The following is a 10,501-nucleotide window of genomic DNA, read 5'->3' as shown; positions in this document are numbered from 1 at the left end:
ATCGATAATCCTCGATGTAATCCAAACGAGAAAAAAATTTTAAGCATTAAAAGAGAAAACTATAATGACAGGAAATATGATTCTTACTGATGATTTTTGTAATTTGTGAAATGTTTTCTTCTTTCTCGTTTATCTATATTGAATCTTTCTCTTTATGTGTCTTTCTTCACATTTATATATATATATATATATACATATATGTATATAAATGTGTGTAGTTATCGCTCTCGGCAATTCGCGAGCAAGCAACAATATGAAACCGCAATCACAACGGAATGTCATCATACGATAAGCCGATAATTCACGTATAACAAGTATATTCCTTGTCTTATTTATTATTATGAAAAATTCAATCGTGCAATGCAAGAAATAAAACATACTTTCACTTGCACTTCCCTAGCAGTTAAAGTAGGTGAAGGTATCGTTTGTTTAATTTATGTAACATGGATCATACATAATAGTGAAATCATGACAAATTACACACAAAAATAGAATATTTAAATTTCCATTCAATAAAAATTGTTCTGCTATTCTTGATTTTTATTATTTCCTGCAAATTTTTTAATGCATAACTGCAATTCATTGCAATCGCTAATTTAAATTGTTGCACTTGATATCCTTGAAGTACGTTACCGGAATAAATTTTTTTTTTCTAGGTGTATTAACATTTGCGAAAGTGCAGTGAAGCATATTATATGATGCAATACATAATTGCATCATGTGATGTGCACATGATATATCCTAGAACACGTAGGTGCAACTTTTAAAAGACATTCGATAGTACAAGTTGCTCACCATGAATTTTCATTTCACCTTGTACATTAATATAAATAAGTTTCGCAGAAACAAACTGTTTAACTTCGTGAAGAGTAGAGACCCGAAAAAAAGCTATATGCATAGACATATTGTATATATAAGTATATGTAATTGTATATAATATATTGTATATATAAGTATATGTAATTGTATATAAAATATACAATTACATATACTTATATATACATATATACATATCAATTTTATATATAACTATATATAATTTTATATAATTATATATAAAACATTTTTATAAATATATAAAACATTTTTTTGCGGGGATTTATAAAGTGCACGTGCCGGTATTTAAAATATGCGAAATACACTGAAGTGCGATTGATCAATTTGGCTTCTGAGAAATTCGTATCTTTATTTAAACGTGAAACATATTGTCATATCACATTATATTTTATATTGATCGAATCGTATCTATACTTCGGTGCTAAGCCTAATGCGTCATTAAATGCAATTTCGGCACTTACAAGAAAATTGATGTATCGCGCGCTTGACAATCTTAACGTAGCAAAAACAATGCGATGTCTGTAAAAAAAAATAAATGTACTTGCAGTTAAAGCTAACTGCCTAAGTAAAACTTATCTGAAATATGATATGATACAATATGATGAATACTGTTGCATGTCGATAATGTATAAATGTTCGAAGATGTTACGAACATATTTCCAGATGATGATCGAAATGACAATATCCATAACTGAAATAATTTTTACTTGGCTGTTAAAAAAGAAAATTGGATTGTATAAATCGATAATATTAAGAATCAAAACAAAAGCAAAAAAAAAGTAAATAAAAGCAAGTGACACCATTCATAATAACTCAAGGAGAACAATAAGTCAATGATAACGTCAATAACATTAAAATAAATCGAAAATTATTAAAAAATAACTTTTAATGATCATTTTAGAATCATTTTGACATCATTTTGATATAACGACTTGTTGTTCTGTTTGGGAAAATTCATAATTCTAACAAAGTTATAAACACAAAACAAAGGTATCCAATCTTCAAAACAGAATGAATCCTTACTGTTATATAATGCAATTTCACAAATTTTCAAGATAATATGTAATTCAAGTTTAATCTTTTATTACCTAGTATATACAAAGAAGATAATAAAGCTTGAATTATCATTTGATAATTGAACTAGTTAGTTCAATTATCAAATAATACTTAAAACTTTAATTTCTTTATACTTGCACATTTATGTACAATACTTGTTATAGATGATCTAGCAAAAAGATCGAAAAAACATGCGATATTCATGATCAGAAGAATTGACAAAAAAATGTCTAGTTTAGATCTGTAAATCATTTAATTCTACGTATTCAAATACGCATATTTCAAATTGGATTTTTATTTTAATTTGTGCGAAAGATGTTCTGCATATGTCTATCTTTCAACTTCATACCTTTACAACAAGATAAAAATTATACTTTTAAAAGTTATCAGCTTTCTATTTTAAACAAATAAATTGCCATTATTTCCATAAGCACTGCTATTAAAAAAGTTATTAATAATTATAATATCGCTCCAATGCCAATGCAACAATTTTTTTGCAACATATTATTATTTGATGTACTTTTATAATTGCGGTAACTAATAAATTTAAAATTTTATATGACATCATGCGTGTCATATTTTTTACATCTATCGAATCTTTACTGTTACAGGTCATATCTTTTATACGTGTAGTTTCTCTGCTATGATAAAATATTTTTAAAATCATTGAAAAATTTTGTTTTTTTAATCAGAATAGCAAATGAGCAATATTAGTCTAATTATCATGAACAACAATAGCATAATTATAAATGCAATTTCATATGCTTATTTCTTCAATTCAAAGAATTTTGTTTGTTTTATTCGTACGATGATTAGTATATGTTAAAATTTTATGTTGATCCATTCACATTATTTAAATCTTGAAAATAAATTATTCTCATCAGTTCCAAGGAAGAGTGCGCGCGAGAAGAGATCATTCGTTATTCAAAATCGCACAGTAAATAAAGTCTGTGGCACGCCAGAGATTAGAAAAAATCAACAACAGACCGATGAGTTGTCAAGAATTAAACATATCAAAATCTAACAACAATTAGCATAATACATACCTTTCTTTCGATTCGGCTGATTATGTTTAGTTTGATTATATCCAAATAATAAAAGGACACGAATGATAACCCATCGATGGTGCCGTCAATCGACGCAACGTTCAACGATCGGCTGCTTACTCGCGACTGAAACGATGTTAGTCTGAAACCGTCGAGGAATACTCGGCGCAACAATCACTCGAAAGCTGTCTACGTCCTTCTGACTATTCGCTTGCTGCTGCTGGTGCCGAAATGCCGTGTCCCTTTATTCTTGGCATCGGACTTGTTGCAGTCCGAAGCAGAGACCGTGTCGGTTTCATCATCGAGTGCACGGACCGAAAATCTAATACCTCAATCCGGAGGAAGACCATAACTTCACTTAGGAACGTACCCGATCTCATTTACTGATTGTGGGATTTAATAAGGCCATTACGACTTTTTTAATAAGGCATAACGAAATAACAAAATTTTTTTCTCACGAAAGAAAAAAGCAAAATCATAAGTAAAACTTATCGTAATACAGCGATAAAATTTAATGACGAAGAATAATCATTTAAATATTAATAGAATAATAGGTAATTTGATTATTTAGTATTTAGGAAATTGATTATTAGCAGATTGCTCAGAGTAATCTCGAATAAAGGATGCTAAGAAAAGAAATTTAATAAATCGCAAGTAAAAATGACCTTGGCGAGGCCAAAGAAAGATCATAATCGACCGAATTAACTGTCATATCAAAGTGCATACGGCGTCGCGCCGTGTGTGATTGTGACTGCCTTACACTTTCTCGTGATCGCAATTAAATATTAACAAGCCGAAATAACTTGCGTGAATATTGTCATTCATTAGCATAAATGACTTCAATAACGCGCGGCATCAACGTGCAAAGATTGATATATTATACCGGTCAATGCTCTCACTTTCGCACCAAAGGTCGAACTTCGCAGACACTGTAATAAGCCAATAAAAGCTAGAAAAGGAGAGGAATGTTTTCTGACCCGAAAGTTCGCACGTAATCGCGACGGGGAGGGAATATTAAACTCAACAGATGACGTGACATCGCATTTAATAATCTAAATATCAACTCTACTTCCTTAATAACGAAGGATACGCGAGAGTTTAGAACAATGGTTTCGATAAAAATCCAACGTTGCTATTAACGCGCGTCCTCGACTTCGGCACGAGGAAGGTTTCTTCTTGGTTCCTTATTTGAAAGTAAAAGTGTATTTGAGACACCCCCAAGGCCTTCGCGGACATGCATATGCACAAATCGCAACTAAAACCGATACGATCAGAAAAGCGATATAAGAGTCGTGGTAAAGGAGCAAGATAAGAAGTGGATATAGTACGGTGGATAATATATTGAGAAATTTATACGCGTCAAATTTCAGTAAACGTCTCGATTCTAACGAAAATGAACGATTCGCGTAAAAGTACTATTCTATTTAGAAACAGAAACGAGGCCATACGTGCGATTTTATAGGTTGACCTTAAATCATTGTGCAGTGATGAATACGCACGCACCTATGTGCAAATATATACTCGAATACCGGAACAGAATTTTTTTTATTTCTATTTCATAAGATATTTTATTATTTCGGAAACCATACAATTGCTGAAAAGAATAAAAATTAAATCACTTTTCTTCATTGTCAATTTCACATAAAAATACATATTTCGGATAATTAAAGAGATGGTAATTCTTCTTTTATACATTGATCAAAAATTTTAAAAATATAAATTTATATAAATAATATTTTTATATTTCATTAATGTTTTTTTATCAGAAAATGTATAAATATTCGAGAAAATGTATAAACAATCTAGAAATTGAAAAAAAACATTTCAATTAATTCAGCACTGCACTTCCTTCGCAAAAATATATATGTAAGGATCTGCATTTACAATTAGAATTAATCAAGAACAGATAGCTCTCTTTTGGCGACTTATTCTCTTATATATGATTACGTAAGTGCTATTTCTCTTGTAAGTGCTATTTCTCCGCATTGCGAAATCTGCGAATCTCTGGCGAAACATAGATATCGTCGGTTAATCGCAAAGCTTCACGTTATTGCCATCATAAGCGATTTCATCAATTCAAGTAACCCGTCGTGCGAAGTAAATTTGCTTTAGACTCCTCGTTTATCAGCTAACAGTTTTTCTATTGAGAAGAGTACAAAATATCAAGAGTACATAATATTCGCAATCGTGGATTTCACCTTGAAAAGCTGATACGTGAACTGTTCAATAAATAATATGATAGAACGAGTAAACCTTCAACTAATACCTTCCCAACAAAAAGTAACTCGGCAACTGATGTTGAATTGACGGTCATTTCTCGTTGGGTTTAGCTCTAAAAAGTACACGTTCTTTTTTATTTTTCGAAAATATTCGAATTCTTAAAATTGTTTTTTATAGAGATATCAGATTTAATTTCAATGAATTCATCTCATCAATCACGTTATTGAAATCTAATGATAAGAAATAAAGATCATTAAACAAATTAGTATGATTATGTCAAATATGATAATTTTGAAGACAAATATAGATTAGATTGTGACGTGATGGAATTTTGTGCTATTCAATTGCGTTTATTGATTAATATTTTCCTCGAACTTTAAGAAATCTGTACGAGATAGCAATATTTCTGCTATATTGATAGCGTAAAAGTTATACATGATCTATGGCTACTTATCACATATTAATTAGAATGTGACTGGTCCAAGATAATTGATACTAACCGGTCCAGTCTTCGCGGCAAATTACAAGAGTGTAAAATTTTCCATTAGGATGACGCAGCACAAGAGGTCTTTGATAACTATAAGAATGTACTTACTGCAAACAAACTTTAAAAAGATCACCGTGCGTTTATATTATTAATCCCAAGATAACACATTGGCTTTACCTATGAAAAAATTCCATGCGCTTATTTAAAAGAAAAAATCGTTTTCTGTTCATTTTTCGATTAAATTCTGTACCGTTTATAAATACTATAAAATAAATAATTCAAAATTTATACTAACGACATCCTACCATTGTCTTAAGTTTTATATTTTGCAATTAAAATTATAGTTCGTTATAGGCAAGTTAAATCGTGATTTGGAACGAAGCAGCATTATATAATATAGGCAGATCGCGTTACTGGAAGGTAAATCTATTTTATATTTTGCACACACTATTTAGAGAATCAGTGCCAAGATACGTGGAAGAGATATCCAAAATAGCAGACGCTTTCGGAGGCTGGTCAGTGACCGACCCATTTCGTAATTCCTAATAACATAAGAATTAAACATCAATTTAAACAAAGCCTCTATGTATAACAAATATTCATAAATGTTCTTAAGAAAGAAAAAAAATAAATCTTTTAAAAATCGGTTTATATTCTAATATAAAATTTATAAAATATTACCGAGTTCTTATTTATTTATCTAAATATTTTCTCGCTAAACTACCCGTTAATAATAGGCAAATTTTTTACTGTATATATAAAATATTTTAATCAAATAAAATCTGTAAAGATAATTATTATCTTTATAAGTACACTCCGAATTTTTACATAAAATTAAGAAACAAAGCAATTATGTAATAATGCAATACAATTTCATAAAAATAATGTCCCATACCATTTCTGCGAATTGATCAATTTCCAAAAAGCTTTATTATTATCTTTTATAGTAACATTAATATTTATCTTGTTCTGATGTAATGCATAATTACTATAAAAGCATTAAGTATTATAAAAAGTATAAATGGTCGACATTTTCAATGAAAAAAAAACGGGAGCGATATATGACGTTGATATATGATTAAAAGCGAACGTCACCAAATCAATGCGTCAAGTCTGTGCCAAACGTGAGAATGTATCGGTCCTGATTTATCATCAATTCCGACTTGCAAACCAGAACTTGCTCTGGCAATCATCCGTCTTGTTGCGTAAAGCTTAGAGACCTTGACCGACGCGCAGTAGGAGTTTGTTTTAAATGCTTCTAGCACCTCACGTTGCATATGTTTATCGTCTTTTTGAATCAAAAATATCTACGTTCAATATCACTTTCAATATTATCAAACTTGATACAAATTCTAATTGTGATACAATGCATGTAATTGTGCATGGAAAATCAATGTACTGCAGTAAGAACTTATTGTTTGCAATAAAAACAAAACAGTGCCGTATACAACTGCGTATATAAATTTTTTCATTAACATACATAGTTACACAGTGTTAAAAAAGCTGGCAATTAAGAAAATTGACAAAACAAATGCGTTGCTGAAGTAAAATATATGTAACATTATAATATATATAACGTATAAGATAAATTATTTGAACTTAAATTAACTTAAAGGCGAATGCACTTGAGGATGAGGCGCTATTCACTCATTAGCAGCGAGTGCAACCACCGTAAAACGAACTTCATTAGGATCATGTTCCATGTATTCCTTGCACACGCGAGCGGCATCGTCGAGAAGTGTCTCCGGTGTAGTTGAACCGTGATTGATAGGGGCAGATTTTCGACCGTCTGGGAAAACAATGTTTTTTAGAGCAGGTTATAAATTCGGTAATAGGTATATTATTCGTAGTACATTAAATTAGTATGCATTAATACATTAAATTATTGGGTTATCTGGAAAGTTCGTGCCGATTTTTGGTAAAACTAAAATTTAAATCTTCTGCGTTCAATTTTCCTTCAAAATCGGTATGAACTTTCCGGACAACCTAATAATATATGTTGTTTTATATAAAATATCTAAATGCAATGGCATAATATAATTAATTAATACAATTAATATAATTAATATAATTAATTTTAAAACAATAGAACAATATATAAATAATAAAATAATACATGTATATTTTGTTAAAATGTAACAATATCATTATTAGATATTTAAATAAAATTTAATCTTTAAAAAATGTTTTTAAATTTTTATTAAAAATTTCGTTAATTTCATGTATAGCAGCATTAATAGATATGCACTAATCTAATAATGCAGGTATAATCTAATAATCCAAATTCGCTATTAATTTAACTGTGTTGTAAAGTCAATGTGGATTGAATACATACCCAGCTCATACAGAGAACCGTCTTTATGGACAAACGCGACAAAGTGATGATATACCTCCACATCTTCAGCGGGTGCCTAAAATAAGAAAGAATATATGGTTTAAATTTCATTGTTTAAATGATTGAAATTTATAGTTTAAAAAAAAATCATTCTCAACTATGAAATAGAAAGTACCTCGGTCTGTCCTTCCTGGGCAGATTCCATATGAGTATCAATGATATCTTGCGCTTTTTCTAAACGTTCGCCACGTTCAATATACGAAAGTCCTTTGGTTTCTTCTAAAAATTTTTTGAAAAAGCCATCCTCCAACTGTATCCTGTAAAGAAAAAAGGACATTTTTATTGTTTATCACTCTAATAGATTGAATTATATTAGATGTGGGAAAAAGTTCGTGGCGTTTTTCCTGTTAGATGGCATTAAAAAACGCCACAAACTTTTTCCCATACCTAATATATGATCATAGATGCTCACACATCCAAATTATTCGCCACGCTATGAAGTAATGCAATTGTTCCACACGCATTCGAAATAGATTGCTTTATATGATAAACAGATTCTGCAGCATCACTCTTGTTATCCTTAGCTTCTGCTTGCTCTTCTTTAGTCTTTTCAATCTAAGGAGAGATAATAAAACAAATTTTGCTTGTAAAAACACATCAGTCAAATCTTGAAATGTTTCATGATACATTGGAACCTCATAATAGCAAACCTTGAATTAACAAAATCCTCTCTTTTTCTTTGTCCAATAGTTTTCTATTTGAAGTACCAAATGTGATAAAGTACTGGACTTCTAACAGATTGTGAAGTATACAGTAAAATAAAACTTTTTCATGTGTTAGACACATGTGAACATGAGTAGAAAAAGGGAGATAGCAATGGAATTGCAATCTGCACAGTTCGCGAATAGAGTTTTGAATACAATTTTATATAAGATCTGTTTTTTTATTTTTGCATTAAACTGCACTAGTGCCTGTATTCATTTAAAATCACCTTATATTTAAGGTTTCCTTAAGTTCATCTTTAGATACTCTACAGCTAATAAAATAATTCATAGCATTTTAAGATAAATTTAAGAAAGCCTTAAATAGTTTACTATGAATAGGAATATGTATTATCTTTTTTGCTTTTTCCAAATATCAAATATGTATCTATTTCACTTTAAGTTCCAAAAGTATATACCAGATCACTCATTAAAACCAGACTTATAATTATAATATTAAACTGTGCCTTGAACTTCATTGTTTAAAAATAAGAATAACTTCATTATTATATTCATGTTGTTATGAGGTTCTAGTATATTGTCATGTACCTTTGAAGAAATAGGATAAAGCAAAATAACGGCAAGAACAGGCCTGGGGATGATCGCCAACAATTCCGATTCTAAGCCGTATACATCTAAGATCGACCACTTCTTTGGAACGCCCAACTTGTGGAGGAACTATAAAAACAAAAATCGTACTTTAAATTTTTGTATATTCAAAGATTATGCTAGAGAGATCTGGAAAATTGGTTCCCCTGTTTTTTCACCAGAAGTGTGTTATTAATATCGACGAAATATCGTGTTCATGTCGAGGAAATAATGAAATTAACTGACTGAACGTTGCAATTGCTTACCTTCGTCATAACCTAAAACAGAAAACACGCTTATTCAATTGCTGTACGAACAACGTATCACAATTCGACAGAAGACTCAATTACCTCTGGATTCGACTCCAAGGGCACCCAAGCCATGTTGAATATTTCGTGATATCTCCCACAAGAAATTCTATTCCAATTTTTCAAAACGCCGGTAAATGCTATCTATCCGGTTTATCCTTTAACGATTAGCTGATCTTCTCACGTTTCGTTTCACGTCCTTGTTCACAAAGTCGATTCAAATTCTTGCAGGCTTGTTTTCATGAAAGTGTAAAACGACAAATCACGCTACGTTTCGTTTTCAAATTGTGCGATTTCATTTGCAATTGAACGCATATGAAAATATACCAGAACGCGATTCTTGGGACTATATTCTTGAAAAATGTCGCATACAAAAATGTATGAAATTATAATGTACGTGATGTATTTTTGTATGCAATATTTTCTAAGAATAAGGCTTCAGGTTATTTCACTTCGCACAAAACAAAGAAATATAATAACTTTGATCGATATTTGACAAGAAACGATCGACAGATACGATTGGTCAATTCCAATGTACTACTATTATTAAAGTTATTACGGGTGGTCGAAGTGGCCCTAAAGGGACCAAAAATCATATTCTATTTTCGAAAAATATCGCATGGAAAATATTATAGTATATGTCACATTATTACAGATTTCCCTCGTATAATATTTCATATGCGATATTTTGAATGGACAAGATTTCTTTTCGGAGCATCAAATTAGCGAATATTTTGTAGAGAATAGAGCTATGAAAAACGAGATATTGGATACCGGTAGGATACGTAAAAAGATTTTAGAATGTAATATAGCGCTTTTTATGCAAATACAACATAGATTACACGAGTATCTATTTTATAAAT

At 30.4% G+C, this 10,501-nt stretch overlaps 2 protein-coding genes across 2 annotated transcripts in view; both read right to left on the bottom strand.

The window, feature by feature from the left end:
- The window catches only part of LOC108685990 (proton-coupled amino acid transporter 1-like), a 15,736-nt gene extending 12,465 nt beyond the window's left edge, over positions 1-3,271 (bottom strand). Inside the window, exon 1 of the mRNA XM_018191014.1 lies at positions 2,940-3,271. The gene's annotated coding sequence lies outside the window, so the exon portion shown is untranslated. The remainder of the gene's footprint in view (positions 1-2,939) is intronic.
- Positions 3,272-7,086: 3,815 nt separating this feature from the next.
- LOC108686009 (ubiquitin carboxyl-terminal hydrolase isozyme L3) lies at positions 7,087-9,808 on the bottom strand. Its single transcript, XM_018191041.1, has 7 exons — positions 9,681-9,808; positions 9,597-9,608; positions 9,292-9,420; positions 8,454-8,596; positions 8,157-8,298; positions 7,982-8,057; positions 7,087-7,435 (listed from the first exon to the last, which is right to left on the bottom strand). The coding sequence occupies exons 1-7, from the start codon at positions 9,711-9,713 to the stop codon at positions 7,290-7,292; spliced, it is 681 nt and encodes a 226-aa protein (XP_018046530.1). The 5' UTR covers positions 9,714-9,808; the 3' UTR covers positions 7,087-7,289.
- Between the last annotated feature and the right edge of the window lie 693 nt (positions 9,809-10,501).

Source organism: Atta colombica, unplaced genomic scaffold, assembly GCF_001594045.1.
Source record: "Atta colombica isolate Treedump-2 unplaced genomic scaffold, Acol1.0 scaffold163, whole genome shotgun sequence".
In the NCBI taxonomy this organism is placed as follows: Eukaryota; Metazoa; Arthropoda; class Insecta; order Hymenoptera; family Formicidae; genus Atta; species Atta colombica.
This window is presented reverse-complemented; position numbering and strand designations above follow the sequence as displayed.